This window comes from Schistocerca cancellata, chromosome 2, assembly GCF_023864275.1.
Source record: "Schistocerca cancellata isolate TAMUIC-IGC-003103 chromosome 2, iqSchCanc2.1, whole genome shotgun sequence".
Taxonomy (NCBI): Eukaryota; Metazoa; Arthropoda; class Insecta; order Orthoptera; family Acrididae; genus Schistocerca; species Schistocerca cancellata.
Window position 1 is genome coordinate 482,319,190 of NC_064627.1, and position 18,102 is coordinate 482,337,291.

General features: G+C 34.9%; 1 protein-coding gene across 1 annotated transcript in view; it reads left to right on the forward strand.

Moving 5' to 3' along the window:
- Positions 1–8,127: 8,127 nt before the first annotated feature.
- The window catches only part of LOC126162008 (esterase FE4-like), a 34,690-nt gene continuing 24,715 nt past the window's right edge, over positions 8,128–18,102 (forward strand). The window contains exons 1-2 of the mRNA XM_049918230.1: positions 8,128–8,240; positions 8,539–8,682. Coding sequence (XP_049774187.1) covers positions 8,172–8,240; positions 8,539–8,682 — 213 coding nt within the window. The 5' untranslated portion in view covers positions 8,128–8,171. The remainder of the gene's footprint in view (positions 8,241–8,538; positions 8,683–18,102) is intronic.

An 18,102-nucleotide genomic window follows, 5' to 3' on the forward strand; every position in this document is an offset into this window, starting at 1 on the left:
CAATTATGGGTTATATGGAGATCCATTTTTTGTCATGTGTTGTGAGTGTGTACATCCATAGTGAGACTTTATAAACTGTGAACGACATGAAGTTCCAAATCAGGGAAGGCAACTAGGCATGAAACCAAAAGAAATGATAAAATATGTAGGGTCAGAATTCTGTTGAAAATTAAACTTCGATTTCAACGTCTGCTGACGTGAAACGTAAAGCAGTTGTTACAAGTACGTTGAGAAGGAACACAAAACACTGACAGTAAAGTCTAGAATAAGTCAGCCTTGAGTAAAACTGCCATTCAGTCCTTAAGTACTAAAAGAAAAATACGCATTATCTATTCGTTATGATTAACTGTATCAGCTGCTGGAGTGATTGTAAAAATGAGAAGCACCTATGTTGAAAAACTTTTTGACTTCAATGTGCTTAAAACAGAGAGAAGCTGAAATAACAAAAGGTTCACCAAGCTGAGTGTGGTGCTGAGGTTCTATGCACTGCGTACCCAGAATGTTTTTAATTTTGCCCCTGGTGTTTTAATGTTCACAATGTCTGAAGATGGTGCCGAATGAAAAGTGTAACGACACGTCTGTCTCTACCAAAAAGGAAAAAAATCAGCGGTTCTGCATGTAAGCAATGCAGAAAACGTGAGATAAAAGGAATCTTATGCGTAAAGTGCAATTTTTGGCTCCATGAGAAGTGCGCAAAAGTGAACCTGAAATTCATTAGTGACGAAGTTCCGTGGACATGCACCGACTGTTTGCAGTGGGAAACATCAGAACTTGGAAGTACCATAAAGTCAAAAGAAGAAATAATTAAAGTGCTACAAAGTGATATCGGAACTCTCAAAAAAGAGATTCAGTCTCTGAAAGAAGAAAACGCAAAGCTAAAAAGTGAACCGGCAAGCTGCGTATGTGGAAACCCATTACAGAACAAAACAAACAATGTGAGGACTCTTTTGTGCAAACTCCGTTCGCGAGCAAAAAACAAAACCGTGAAAACTTACATGTGCATATTCCGGCAAAAACAGTGGCAGAAAGCGAAACATGTGGAAATTCAATAAACTCCCGCGTGCAAACTACGTTATTGGGAAGTAAACAAACCAATGTAAACTCGCATATGCAAATCCCAGCGAAAACAGTGGCGGAATACGATTCGTGCGGTAAATCTGTAAGCAAATATAAGTGGAAAACTGTGGCGTATAAGAAAAAAGATAAATGTGAAAGAAATCAAGCAAAACACATCGACAAAAGTGATTTCTTTGTCATCGGCGATTCCATGTTAAAAAATGTAGTGGTTCCGAACTGTCGATGTTCGCCCTGGAATCCGACCACAGCAGATTGTGAAACATTTCAACAACATTAGGAACACGGAAAAATCCAACCAAAACAACAATGATTCCAACACAAATTTTAAAGGCGTGATAATTCACGTAGGGACAAACTCTATTAGAAGCAGCAGACAAGAAGAAATCATAAATGATATTCGTAATGTAATTCGGTCAGCCAAAGGTTTGTTTACAAACTCCAGAATTGTTATCAACGGAATTCTACAAAGAAGATCGGTGAGTAACGCGTATACAAACAAAATAAACACTGGCATTAGGGAACAGTGTGACGAACTTGGTGTTGTATTTGTTGACCCAAATAAATTTCTCGACGACAAATGTCTGGGTAGGGATGGCCTGCACCTAAACAGACTAGGTGCAATGAGTTTCAGTAAAATGGTCCTGGATTTATGTAAAATTATAAAAAATTAGGGAAACTAATACGGTCTGCAGGGGGTGACTATCCAAGAATACCATATGCAAACAAAAAACGTGAGTGTAATCATAATAAGGAAGCAGTTGAACCAAAACAGAACGACATTAAAACGAAAAAAAGTGGGAATGCAAATAGTGCCGGAAAAAGTTACTTAACAGTTGTTCACCAAAATATATGTTCCCTAGCAAATAAGACCCAACAGCTAGAAGTGGAGCTGGAGTCTACAGAGTGCTCAGTTGTTTGTCTCACTGAGCATTGGTGCAATGAGGCTGAAATTAATCAGTTAGTCTTGCAGTCTTATAATTTAGCGTGTGCATACTGTAGGACTTCTATGAAGTGTGGAGGGTGTTGTATTTATGTAAAACAAATTTATCAGTATAAGACCAGAAGCGATTTATGTGTAATCAGTGAAGAGCAACATTTTGAACTGGCAGCAGTTGAAATCGGGGATCAATACAGGTGTAGGAATTTGATTATCTTATGTATATACAGATCTCCTAGTGGAGACTTCAATATCTTTTACTCCAAACTTAATCATGTTCTTAACAAGATATCCACTCCAAAGAACCACATTCTCATATGTGGAGACCTAAATGTGGATAAACTGAATCCTGATTCTACATGGGACTCATTACAAAGTCTTGCTCAAAGTTTCAATTTAGTTCCAATGGTTAACAGTGCAACCAGAATAACAAAATACTCAAAGACAGCTGTTGATCAGGTATTAACAGATTTAGGCAAAGATAACTGTGAGGTGGTGGTAGCAGAGCTAGGATTATCTGATCACTCAGCTCAAATCATTAATATAAAAGTGGCTCCAGAAGAAACAAAGAAAATGCATATTTACAGACGAATTTTTTCTAAAAAAAGAGACATGAGTTTGCCAAACAGATAGCAGGACAAAAATGGGACTCAGTATACTCAGAGGTAGATGCAAATAAAAAATTCAAAAATTTCATGACATTGTTCAAATTAAATTTTGAAGAAACATTTCCTAAAGTATTATGTCCATTATCAACAGCAGGAAAAAGCAAGTGGGTCACAAAAGGAATCAAAAAATCATCTGAAACACTAAAGTACCTGAGCTCTATTAAACACAGCCAAACTAATCCTGCTTTCTCACTCTTTTATAAAAGATATAGGAAAACCTATAGGAAAATACTGCTTGCAGCAAAGAGAGCTCATAACTCCAAAATAGTGCACTCTGCTGAAAACAAAAATAAGGCAGTATGGAAGATTGTGAAGCAGGAAACTGGTACCAGGAAATTGAATCTGTCAAACTTGAAAATCAAAGAGGAAGGGACTCTAATAAAAGACCCAATATATTTGGCAAACTATATAAATGATTATTTTAGTGGCATAGCAATAAAATTACAGGAAAATTTTCTAACAGCCTCTCAGGTCAAAAAGCCAAATAATGGTGTATCACACTCAATGGTGTTATTCCCTACAACACAGGAAGAAGTCTATAAAGCAGTCAGCAAACTGAGAAACAAAAACTCAGCTGGTCTGGATGAAGTCCCCATTTTTATAATTAAGGACTGTATCAAGAGCCTACTTCCACCTTTAGTTGATATTATAAATCAATCTTTCAAGCAGGGCTACTTTCCAGACTATTTAAAATATGCGAAATTACTACCTCTCTTCAAAAAAGGTGATGCAGGAATAATTGAAAATTATAGGCCAATTTCTCTACTATCATGCTTTGCAAAAATATTAGAAACTATTATGAAAGATAGGCTAATGAATTATTTAAATAAATACAACTTACTGTCTGTTGACCAGTTTGGATTTCGATCAGGGAAGAGCACAGAATCAGCAACAGCACACCTCACAAAACACATTCTAGAAGCATTAGATAAAGGGAACTACACAACTGGTATATTTCTTGATCTAACTAAAGCGTTTGATACAGTAGACCACAACATATTGTTAAATAAGTTAGATGAACTTGGAATAAGGGGACTTGTGAACAAATGGTTCCAGTCATACCTAAAAAATAGAAGACAGATAACTGAAATCTCACATATTTCAATTTGCTCAAACTATATTGTAAAGTATACTTCAGACCCAAATTATGTAAATATAGGTGTCCCACAGGGTAGTGTCCTTGGCCCAGTACTATTCCTCATTTACATAAACGACTTCCCACAGAGCATCAAGCATGGACAAACAATATTGTTTGCAGATGACTCAAATGTTCTAATCAGTGACAAATCACCAGATGCACTAAAAGAAAAAGCCAAACAAACACTAAACAGTGTATGTGAGTGGGCATTCAATAATAAACTAACACTAAATCTTAAAAAAACAAATGCTGTTAACTTCTATGTCTGCAAAAAACCACACAATAACAACTTTAAGTTAAACAATGAAACTATAGAATGTGTAGACTACACAAAATTTCTTGGTATGCATGTTGACAGTCAGTTAAAGTGGGAAGAACATATTAAAATACTTAGTAACAGAATTGCTACAGCATGCTATGCTCTGAGAATTCTGACTGCAGTTTGTGATACTACATGTGTCAGATCTGTATATTTTTCTTATATCCACTCTGTTATTACCTATGGAATAATATTTTGGGGAGTCAACAGTAAAAATATTCAAATAGTTTTCAAATTACATAAAAGAGCAATTCGTATAATAACCAAGAGTGGCAGTAGGGCTCACTGCCTTGAACATTTCCAAAAGCTGGAAATCCTTACTGTCCCCTGTGAATACATTTTTCAAAGTGTTATGTATGTAAAAAAAAATATTGACTGCTATATGAAAAATTCTTTAGTACACAGCTATGAAACTAGAAACCAATACAATCTGCATCTAGAGAGGAAAAATAAAGTTAAAACTCTGCAGAGCTTGTTGTACAATCCTGTTAAATTATATAATAAATTACCCCAAAAAATAAAAGATATTGACACAATCGGACAGTTCAAAACTAAACTAAAATTTTTTTTATTAAATAAAAGTTATTACGCAGTAATGGACTATCTGAATTAAAACATGTAGTGTAATTAAAGTAGCCTGCATTGTAATACATGATAAAATAATTATAATATGAAATCAAAATTGTACAGTACTATAAGAAAATTACAAATTACACAAGGATATAAAACTAATTTAAGATACCTCAAAAATGTGTGTAAATACAAATTTTATATGTATAATTGTAGGTATATTGTATTGTATATGATTTTGCTGACGAAATCCACACAATGTAAATTGTTACATGGATTAATAAAGAAATCAATCAATCAATCAAAAACCACAATAGCCATATGAGAATTATTGCCAGCACAGATGGGCAGATGGTTCTAGAATTAGCAGGGGCTATCCATATGCTACTGGATCACAATGCCAATCTACTACTAAATAAAATTATAGACCATACTTAATTTCTATTTATTTATTTATTTGTCCATGAGACCATGTTGGTACATAGAATGTACATAAGAAGTTGGACATCATTTAGTAGAATATTGTTTCTATCATTTTAACATAATTTATCTCTTATGGTTACACTACCTAGTATTGGTACATTATTTGTATTTACAATGTTACTATTATTTCAGTGGATAAGACTGGTATGTTATTATTCATACTGGCACATTATTATTTGCCAAAATGTTCGCTCAGACTGTAGATGCAGTGATCAGTTAGATACGCCTTTACTGCAGCTCTGAAATCTGCTATGTTGTTTATTGATTATATATCACTTTTTAGTTTCCTAAATATCTTTTTTTCAATGTGTAGAACTTCATTTTGGCAGAGCTTAGTTGTTTTATTGCGCATATGGAGATCCACTTTTTGCCATGTGTTGTGTGTACATCTTCATTTTTGAGGAGGAGTGTGGGTAAGTCACAGCATCTTTTTTAATATATATATATATATATATATATATATATATATATATATATATATATATATATATATATATATATATATATATATATATAAAGATGCTGTGATTTACCAAATGGGAAAGCACTGGTAGATAGACACAATAAAAAACACACAAACACACACACAAATATCAAGCTTTCGCAACCCACGGTTGCTTCATCAGGAAAGAGGGAAGGAGAGGGAAAGATGAAAGGATGTGGGTTTTAATGGAGAGGGTAAGGAGTCATTCCAATCCCGGGAGTGGAAAGGGGGAAAAAAGGACGGGTATACACTCGCACACACACACACACATATCAGACACGTATTCATCCACACATATACAGGCACAAGCCTGTATATGTGCCTGTATGTGTGTGGATGGATATGTGTGTGTGTGCGAGTGTATACCCGTCCTTTTTTCCCCCTAAGGTAAGTCTTTCTGCTCCCGGGATTAGAATGACTCCTTAACCTCTCCCTTAAAACCCACATCCTTTCGTCTTTCCCTCTCCTTCCCTCTTTCCTGACGAAGCAACCGTTGGTTGCGAAAGTTAGAATTTTGTGTGTATGTTTGTGTTTGTTTGTGTGTCTATCGACGTGCCAGCACTTTCGTTTGGTAAGTCACATCATCTTTGTTTTTTTATATATATATATATATATATATATATATATATATATATATATATATATATATATATATATAGTATAGTTTTCTCTTTTTCTTGCTTGAGATCTTTATTCCAGTTGTTACCCAAGATTTATCTCAATTATTAAACCTCAGTCTACGTTTATTTATTGGGAATGCAAATTCTTAGTAGTTGTTAAATATTTTCATAAATCTGTTAAACTTTTCACATGCACTTCCCTGCTCGTATACTGCATTCCATGTTTCCTTAGGTTACAGTTGTCTGAAGGTGCCTGTATTCTGTTTGCTTAGGGTTCATTATTCTGTGGCTAGTTCTGTTGGCATTGTGGTTTTAGGTATCAGTATTGTATGGAAATCAATATACTGTCCATTATGGTCACTTAATCCTGTTCTTATGGTTCCTGCCGGGAAGTCGTTTTTTTCTGCATATGTGAATATTTAGTCAATAGTGCTACATGTACATGTAGTTTTGGTGATTCTTGTGGGAGAGCTTATAGTGGGCTGTAAATTATACGTTGAAGGAATGGTTACAGGATTTTGTTTTACATTTCAGTTTTACTGGAAATTTATGTTGAAGTAACCACATACTATTATCTTTTTCTTGTCGGCTTTAAGTCTGCAGAGTGCAATGTCTAGTTTCTGTAGGAAAATATGTATCACACGATACCACAGTACAATAACTGTTGTAAAACTATTTGCTTCCCACACAGGCCATGGTGTTCACAGTGAGCTCAGATGCACACCAGCAGAAGGCCACACTAGACGTTAATTTCTTGCCATCCACTGACATTCCCAAATACCACTATAGCCACTCCAGCAGCGAACAGTGAGTAAATCAGTTCTACGTTAATTTAGGTTAAGATAATTTATCATTATGTAACAGTTTTCTGTATGCATAAGCACTTGATGATGGGCACAGCATGCTTCAAATGCATCATAATGTGTTAAATTAAACATAAAATAAATAATTAACCTGCGTCTCTCTGCCGTAATTTGAACTACACTGAGGAAGGAATGTTCACATACTTGATTCCTCAGTAGCTGAGTGCTAATAAAACTGTAATAAAACTGTAACCATCTCTCTGGAGTACTACTTTTAAATTAAGACTTTTTCCTCCTCCTCTATTGTAACTGAATTTAAGTAAGAGATTCCTATGAAACCCTGAAGTTTGTACTGCAATAATGCATAGGTTTTATATTATTCTATATTGTTCATAGTATTATGGCTGTCCATACTCCTGCACAATTATTTCTTCCCGTTCTTTCCTTATGAGCAGGTTTTTTGAATAAAATTATGTTATTATGAATAACAAGTCGTACAATAACTTGACAGTCCAGTTACACTTTTTAACACTAGTTTTTGTGGCTCATAAAACAGTTTCTGATGAGAATTAATTGTCTTGGCAACAAGACATTTGCTTAAATCAAGACTTTGTCAGATAATTATCTACCTAATTCAGACTGCTCATAATATGTGCTTTCATAGGTCATACGAACAATTTATCATCAATTAATTTATTCTGGGAGATAATTGCCTTCACAGTAAGATTAATGTAATCTCATCACCTTTGTATTAAAAACTGATGCTCTCAAATCAACACACACCCAGGCAGTTATCAGTTTATCTGCTTCACAAGTGGTAAATTATCTCATATTTAGTAGGTAACTCCCCGCAAAACTTGAACTTTGTTTGATCACAAGTCTTATCTCACAAAAGTGCATTACAGCAATTTAGCCTACGAGCGAGCAGAGCAAGTTCACACGTGAGTATTTGATGGATATTTTATCTTACAATGAAATTATAATTTCTGATATACATCTGTATATATAGTAGTTGAGGGGAACACTTCTCTGCCTAGTAAGTCTGTGCTTTGACATTTTCTCACAGACAGCGATGCCTCACATAAAAATTGTGTATCTTGCCTTTGCTCTTTTCGTATGTGGTTTAGTGAAGCAAACTGAGGTAATACAGCATTCAGCTAATATATACTATGTTTTGAGAAAGCAACGTTCTGTTTTATAACAACTGGAATATATCAGCACTTTTATACAATCAGTAATTTTGAGCTTACCTGCAGTTTTTTGGTAGTACCTTAGTAATGACTACGTTCATTCCTTTGTCATTAGTTTGAATCTACTTTTTGAAACTAACTTCACAAGAAAGTTTATACAGTTTATGAAACAATAGTAACTTCTTTGGATTAATTATTTGCAATGTGTATCTCCTATCCTAATAAACTTGACATTAATTTTTTTCGTAGGGTGCATCACGAATATACGTAACAGTCGACACACCTCTGGGTCCCATAAGAGGTCGTCAACTTAATACCACAACTGGCAATCCTGTTTATACCTTCAAAGGAATTCCATATGCTGAACCACCAGTTGGATCATTACGGTTTCAGGTGAGCAGAAATATTCTTTAAAATAGTTTAATATTTTGTGGATGTATAATGTAATGCTATTATAAAGTTGTGCAACGTCAGTGTTATAGCAGGTTACAGTTTTTTTGCAAGAAGTAAGTTAAATAAATGTCAATTTGGTAATGTTGTTTAATTTTTCTTTTCAAATGTATTTGTTGTGTTAGTTTAATGTATTAAACAACTATGTTGCAACAAAATACCCATAATTAATTTTCATATGTCATAATGTGTGTGAGCTGTGGTTATGTGGATGTGTATGTGAGTTGTCCACTTTAGAAGAAGGCCTTTTGGCTGAAAGCTCATTTGTTTAGCAGTCTTTTTGTTGTTCCGCTCTGTGACTCTGCATGGTGAGTAGTAACGGTCAGCAAGCAGCAGCGGAACCCGCATGTAAAAAAGGTTACAATTATGCAAACTTCTGAGGCCAATGGCTCCTTCTTCTGGCAGAAGGGGTGAAGAGGAAGAAAGAGGGGTGAAGGAAAATGACTGGAGAGGTATAGGAAAAGGAGTAGTTTTCGGAAATTCACCCAGAATTGCAGGTCAGGGGAGATTCACTGGGCAGGATGGGAAGGAAAGACTTATTCTTGGGGACTGCACTGGACAAGATCTGAAAATGTTAGAGCTTAAAGGTGGAAGACAGGGTAATATGCAAGACAGAGATTACTGATACAACATTGAGTAGACTGAAAAACTAAATGCATTTTATGTAACACAGATAGAAGTGGATGGCGAAAAATAGACAGGTAAGAAATTGTAAGATGTAGAAAACTAAAATTCAGTGAAGACAGGAGCAGTTACAACAAAAAATGCTAAGATTTAAGAAATAGCGTAAATTAAGGCCAGGAGGGTGGCGAGAACCAATGATATGTTGTAGCACTAGTTCGCACCTGTAGAGGTCTGAGAAAGTGGTCTCTGTGGGAAGAATCCAAATAGTGCATGTGGTGAAACAGGCACCTATATCATAACTGTCATGTTGTAGAGCATGCCTGCAACAGGATATGTTGTGCTGCCAGTATATACCCTCTGCCTATGACCATCCATTCTAGCTGATAATTTGGTAATAGTAATCATGGCAATGTAAAAGGCCAATCAGTGTATACACAATGTTGGAATATGATGTGTTGTTTCTCAGGTGGCTCTCTCATTGATAGTACATGTTTTGACAGTTACTGGGATGGTGTAGGTGGTGGTAGGAGGACACACTGTTGTGCTGCCAGTATATACCCTCTGCCTATGACCATCCATTCTAGCTGATAATTTGGTGATAGTAATCATGGCAATGTAAAAGGCCAATCAGTGTATACACAATGTTGGAATATGATGTGTTGTTTCTCAGGTGGCTCTCTCATTGATAGTACATGTTTTGACAGTTACTGGGATGGTGTAGGTGGTGGTAGGAGGACACACAGATCAAGTCTTGCAATGGGAATGGTTACAGGGGTAGAGGTAATAGGGTAGGATGCTGGGTGCAGAAGAAACATAGGGACTGACAAGAACATTGTGGAGATTGGGAGGGCGAAAAGCAGCTATTCTAGGTGTAGTGGGGAGCATCGGAAACAGAATGGATCTGGTTTCAAGGCATCATTTTAGTAAGTCATAGGTCTGTTGAAGTAGCTAGTTAATACATCCCAGACCTAGATAATATGAGTGACAAGTGCAGTGCTTCAAAGTTGTCTTTTGGAGGGATCAGCAGTACCAGGATTGGATATGATGGCCCAGGAAATCTGCTTTTGAAGCAGGCTGGTGGAGTAATTATGTCCAATGAAGGTGGAGGTGATATTGGTGGTGTATTATGTAAAGAGACTTCATCTGAAAAAAAGTGTAGCTCAAATGTGAAGACTGTATAGGAGGAATTGTTTGATATGGAAAGGGTGGCAACTGTCAGAATATAAGTAGTGCTGTTTGTTAGTAGGTGTAGTATGGACATAAGTGTGTAGTTGGCCTTAGGTGAGAATGAGATCAGCATAAAGGAAAATAGCATGATGTTCAGAATAGCAAAATGTGAAATTTCATTGAGAAAAGGTATTCAGAGAGTCTAGGAATTTTAACAGGTCAGCCTCATGTTAATTTCTTTTTTTTTTTAGCAGGAATCTCATTCTTTCATATTACCCTGTCTTCCACCTTTAAGCTCTAAGGTTTTCAAATCTCATCCAGTGCAGTCCCCATCAATTAGTCTTTCCTTCTCATTCCATCCAGTTCATCTCCAATGACCAATGGTTCTGGGTGACTTTTCCAACTTGTATCACTTTTGCTAGACCTCTGCAGTCATTTTCCTTCACCCCTCTGCCTTCCTCTTCATCTCTTCTGCTGGAAGAAGGACTCAATGGCTCAAAAAGCTTGTATAATTATAACCTTTTCTTATGTGTGTGTTCTGCAGCCACTTGGTGATCAAATTTTATTACCCATCCAGTTACATTACAGTTTCAATAACACATTGTTTTTCATTGTTATATTAGTCCGCCCTTTTTGTAATATTTCGTTAAATTATCATATACAGCTTTGAGGTTACATGTTTGAGTGTATATTTGTTTCTATATGTACATCTACTATTACATTATTGAAGCCAGTCTCGCGTCCGTCGGCTGCCGTAATTTAATATATATATATATTATTATTGTTATTATTATTCTTTGATTGTTGTCGACTTACGTGGTGGGCCTTAATAAAAATTATATTCTATTTAATTTTGATTTTACGGTTAAATGCTTTCCTGAATTTCTCTTTTTATCAATATTAATCTCAAATTATTTGTTACGTTAATGAATATTATACTCGCTGCATTTTACAAACATGAACATACAAGCTGAACAACGTAATAAACTTTGCATATTAATTTCCTCGGCTAGTCAGTTCACTTTAAAGCAAGAAATCTTTAGTTATTAATTAAAATTGCGGCCCACACACGCGCGAGAGTATTTTTCTTACCTCTGTTAACCATTGTATTGTAGTCGGAGTCCTGGCTCTGGGTCTCGGCTATGGTACTGAAAATAAGAATCTTAAAGCTAAGTATTTTCTGCAACGTCGGGCGGCTGTGGGGAAAAATTAATATTATGCTAATAGCGGGCGAGTTTTCAGCTTCCGCTAATTTTTTCATAAGTTAATATCGCCACGTAATGGCGTCGTTGGCTGCATCGGCCGCTGCAATTGTTGAGCTGTAAATTACTTGAATGCAGGTTAATTCAAGGAATGTGGACATGAAATCGGGATCACCTCTTACAAATTAAAAGTGCACAATAATATTCAATTAATATATTATCTGCTTAACTCATACAAATATGCTTACATTTGTCAGCACTCGAAAGATGTCCTTCTATACACACTCAAGACAAAAGAGGAAGTAATGAAGACGACTAAAAAATTAACAAAAGAGTGTATCTTGTCATAAATTATTTCTTTGCATTTGAAACTTGGACAGAGAAATTCTTATGTTACAGCTACATGAAAAAAAATCTCTTACAAATTATGAATGTCTTCTTTATAAATAATTTAAAGTCTTTTCGTAATATGGCCCTGGGGACGCTATACCAGTTTACAGTGTTTGGTCACGTCCCCAATTTTGTATTATAATTACAAGTGGCCTGCAGGCTGAATGTCATTTTGTAAGCAACCATTTGATCTCCGTTCTCTTTATTATCGCAGAATTTCAACAGTAAAGGATACCATGACACACAAAGGCCCTCTTGGAGTACCTGGAGTTGGATGTGAATCTATGTGACACTTTTTCATATTTATTTATTATACTTACACTTAGTGTAATACACTCATCTACACCTCTTCTTTGGATGACCTCTGCTTCCTCTATCAGTTCTACCTGTAATGGGTCCGAGAGTGAGGAAAAATAATCAACTATTGGTGAAAACAAGAATATGTAAGCTAACTGCTTGGTGTGCCGACACCTATTCTATTTCCTGTAATTAGAGTTAGTTGGTGATTCTACTATAAATTTCCCTGTACATGTACTCCCATATATTTAATAGATGTGACTGTCATAGTGTCATTGAACAGTAAATGTTTCTTCTTTCTATTACATAGAATGTATTAAAATGGTTGATTGTAAAGTTTTGGAACAGGTGTTAATCCTCTGCAGGTCTTCTTACATTTTACTATACTTATCTACTATTGCAACTTCCCCATAGGCAATGGCACCAATCAATACACAGTGTAGACAGAAACACTATAAAAATCTTGTAAGCATATTGTAGGGTAGGTTGTGCTGGGAAGTAATTGTTAAGAAAAAAATCAATATGCTGCACCATGAGTTAATTAGCATTGAAGTTAGTGTATCAGGTTGCTATCAATGCAAAGTTTTTTTTTTAATTATTTTTATTTTTTTAATTTGGTATGCGTATTCCATAGATCCGTACATGTGAGTGATTCGCCTGGGTGTGGAACGTGTCAATACAATTTTACAAATACAATTAATTCTATAGAATAGTAATATAATACAATGATATAGATATTATAAGTATCACTTTTTCTCATTTACAAGCTGTCATTAAACTAGTATAGCAATTCTCAATATAACATTATAACTATAACATTAACATAATATTGTATCATCCATCAATAACTAAGAGACTAAATACATCTATTATTAAGGGAGGGCATTACTTCTGGAAAAGAATTCATCTAACGAGTACAGTGGATGGTCGAGCAGGTATTTTTTTAACATACCTTTGAACAGCGTTTCGTTTTCTATTGAACATTCAATATAATTAGGCAATGCATTAAAAGTCTTTATAGCAGCATACTTTACTCCCTTCTGTACAAGTGTTAAATTTTTTAGTTCAACATGTAGATCATCTTTAACTCTAATATTGTAGTTATGGTATGAACAATTTGTTTCATACTGAGCATAGTCTTTATTAACTACATTCATCAGAGAGTATATGTACTGACATGTTGTGGTCAGAATACCTAACTATGTAAAAAGTTTTCTACATGAGGTTCGTGGAGGAACCCAACACATGATTCTGACTGCTCTCTTCTGAGCAGTTAAGATTTTTTTGAGGCTGGTGAATTACCCCAGAATATTATTCCGTAACTCATTAATGAGTGAAGGTCCCCAAATTAAGATGATTTTAAAATGTTGATGTCCCCAAAATGAGTAATTATTCTTAGAGCGAAAGTTGCCGATGAAAGCCTTTTTAGAGTAAGGGACACATGCTGTTCCCAGTTGAGCCTACTGTCAATGTGAACCCCCAGGAATTTAGTGGATTGCACCTGTTCTAGTTCCTGGTTGTCATGAGCAATTACTATATTTTCTAGAGTTTTATTTTTTGTGTGGAACTGTATAAAATTAGTTTTTTTAATATTAGCTGAAAGAGAATTAATTGAAAACCAAGCTGTAACTTCTCTGAGTATATCATTAACATCAGTCTCCAGATCAGCAGCAGACTTACCATCTACGGCAATGCTTGTATCATCAGCAAATATTGTGAATTCACAATTTTTACTAATGGACAGGGGTAAATCATTAACATATATTAAAAACAGCAAGGGTCCAAGGACAGATCCCTGGGGAACTCCATGCTGAATTTTGCCTCATTCAGAATCCACTAGATTAGGAGATACTTTGTTTCAGCCATTTAGAACCACCTTTTGTTTCCTGTCTTCAAGATATGATTTTAGCCAGTTACCTATAGGCCCTTTGATTCCGTAATGATAGGCCTTCTCCAAGAGTATCTTGTGGTTTACACAATCAAAGGCCTTGGAAATATCACAGAAGACACCAGCTGGTGACTTCTTACTATTAATAGACTCCAAGACATCATTTGTGAGTGAATATATGGCACGCTCTGTGGAAACCCCTTTTTGAAAACCAAACTGTCTGTGGTTAATAATATTAAGTTTATCAAGATGTGCCACAATCCTGTTATACACTGCCTTTTCAAGAACCTTTGAAAATGTTGTTAAGAGAGAGACAGGACAATAATTTTTTACATCTGTAGCATCGCCAGACTTGAAAAGAGGTCTCACAATGGCGTATTTCATTCTCTGTGGAACAACTCCCTCATAAAGAGACATGTTGCAAATGTGAGCAAGTACTACACTTACATCATTACTGCAGGCTTTCAACAGTTTATTAGAGATGTTATCTATACCTGAAGATCCTTTACTTTTCAATGAGTGAATTATTTTTTTTATTTCATTAACAGTTATGGGTGTTACATTTATATCATTAAAACATTGTGGGAGGTTAAGTTTCAGAATATCTAAAGCTTCCCTTAGGTCACCACTGCAACCTATTTGAGAGGTGACAGAAAGTGGTTGTTAAATGTGTCTGCTATCTGTTTACTATCAGTTATTTCCAAATCGTTAATTTTTAGAACAGCAGTTTTTTCATTGTCAGATGGTGCAGTACCTGTTTCCCTCTTTATTACATTCCAAATCGTTCTTATTTTATTGTTTGAACAGTTAATTTCAGATTGCATGCACATACTTTTAGATTTTTTAATGACTTTAGTTAAGATTTTGCAGTATGTCCTATAATATTTAATCTGCAGGGGATTATTGGATTGTCTAGATATTATATACAGTTCCCTTTTTCTCTGGCATGATATTTTTATGCCCTTGGTGAGCCATGGTTTTTTGCTTGATTGCCTGTTCTGTAGTCTACAGACCTTTTTTGGAAAGACATTTTCAAATATACCTCATAATTCATCAGCAAATAAATTATATTTTGTATTAACATAATTTACAAGATAAACATACCTCCAGTCAGTCTCCCGAATGCATAATTTGAATTTTTGGATATTTTCCTCATTCATGTTTCTAATGGTTTTCCATTGTGCACTAGCTTTTTTCTGATTTGTATTAAAGTTGTCAATTGTGAGTATTTGCCCATCATGATCAGAGAGACCATTTACGACTTTTTCAACTTTGATGTGATTAGTTTTACTCATATCTACAAAGATATTGTCTATTAGAGTGCTGGAAGTGGCAGTAGTTCTTGTGGGAAAACTGACAGTGGAGACAAGGTTCTAGGTATGCATTAAATTTGCAAACTCTGTCTTAGAAGATGAGCTTTCTAGGAAATCTATATTAAAATCCCCAGTCACTATAATGTCCCTATTTTTTCTTGTGGGATACAATAGCACAGAATCTAATTGTTTCATGAATACTTTAAAATTACCAGATGGAGCCCTGTATACTGCTACGATTACCAGTGTCTTGTTAGCTTCTACTATTTCTGTGACACATGCCTCAAAGTCTTTCTCTACACAGTATTTCTCTACATCTATTGTATTAAAGGACAGGCTGTTTTTCACATAAATAACTGCCCCACCTTTGCACATATGCTTTCTACAAAATGAGGTAGCTAAAACATAGTTTGGTATATTGAGCATTTCGATGCCAAAAGTGATATGGTGTTCTGTCAGACAGAGAATATGAGCACAATTTGCACTTGTTGGTTCATCAATATTTACAATAAATTGGTCTAACTTACAGAGCAGGCTTTGAATATCAAGTGGCTTGCCAGATACAGTTAGTGCCAGTTGCTCTCATGGTGTAGATAATAGTCCATAAGGTTGTTCAGCCCTTACCTGTGATTCAGTACTTGCCACTTTCCCAACTATAATTCTTGCATCACTCTCTTCTTCAGATGTAGAAAACCAAACCTAAGAGCATTTGGTGACATCATCTCTGGTGGGCTACTTGATTTGTGCACACAACAGTATTACTGGCTAACTTCAGTGCTAATTAACTCAGAAATGGTGCAACGTACCAAATTATTTTTTAACAATTATTTCTCAGCACATCATAACCTGCAGCATCCTCGCAAACTTTTCAGGTATATTTATAACAACCAGGTAAACATTTTCTAGTCAATAATGGTTCTATAACAATCTCCTGTGATGCATCGTAAGCTACTTTTGAATCCATTGATTTATTTTCATTAATAATATCATGCCTAATTCATTTGTTTGGAAATCCTCAACCCATTGACAAAAGTGATATGATCTTACATACTCTTATATTTTCTCATTAGATGACAATGAATAACTTTATAAAATATTTTCTATAAATCAATTAACACAGCATCAATCTGCACATTGATATGTACTACCTACGTGTGTTATGTACAAAGGTTGAGCTAGGTTTCACGTAATGTTTGTTTTTTAAATGAGTATGGTGATTTTTACAAAGTATTCCATTGGAATGTAGAATCACCTTAATATGTGATCATAAAACATGTCCAAATATCCTATAACTGACTGACTTCAATGATGTTGGCCTGTAATTGTGTGGATCTGTTTGATGACCCTTTATGAGTACATGAATGATCTGCGTTTTTTTTTTTTTTTTATCTTTAGAAACCCATTGTTCTGATAGTGATGTATTATATATTATCAATAGAACAGGATTGAGTTCTTTCATATTTCTGTATCCATCCCAGCAACTACAGTCACCATTCTCTCTGTTATGCAACTGTAGATGATTTTCTTTCCTACAATCACATATTTCAATATCTGTCTTCTTCATGTTTAAGTGATGATAAAAGTGAGGAAACATAGTGTAATGTTTCTAACTGAAACAATTTTGGGAAGCTGAATTTAGTATTTAGGCATTCCCTTTGTCATCCTACATTTTGATGCTAAGGTAAACACTGGACAGATACCTTTGACTGTTTACTAATTTTGCTTAAGACCAAACTCTCCTAGAATTTTCTGAAAGATAAGAGGATAATATTTTACTTTTCAATTTGATGAATACTTCTAGAAAATCTCTCCTTGTTGCACATTTTTTCTTCATTTAGTGTTTTGTTTCTGTGAAAGCTGGTTACATTCAAATATGTGGTAAAACTTTCTTTTGTTACACAGCTACTTTCTAACATAATTTCTGAACCACACCGGGTCTCTCCTATTGCTCACAAACCTGCCTAAGACAAATTTTACAATGCTTTTGAGGTTTTTCAGTTTACACTCAACATTTCCATTATGTTATGATGTTGACTGTTCTAACACTCTTCTTACTGTGGTGTAACACACAATCAGTGTTCAGATTTCAGTGTTGAGTTTTGTGTGATTTCATTGTAGACTGTAAACAGAACATGATCACGTTAATAATTTGGTTGTCTAATACTTATCTCATTATATAATGGCCTTGTTATCATCATCAAGGGTGCCGAATTTTAGTTCTGGTTTTTAAGTATGAAGAACGTGGAAGTACCTTAATAAATGAAAGTGAATAATTCAGGTAGCAAAAGTTATTAAATAATCTTAACACAATTTTAGTTTGGTTTCTCTGTTCTGTATTTTGCCTGGAAAATAATCTTCTAAATGACAGTGTGTTTAGTCTTCACAATGATAGCCTTACAATTTTATTACAAAATAAAAATAATAAAAAAATACACTCAAGTGTCTAATAATAACTTGAACTGCTCCTATACCAAAACTGGTA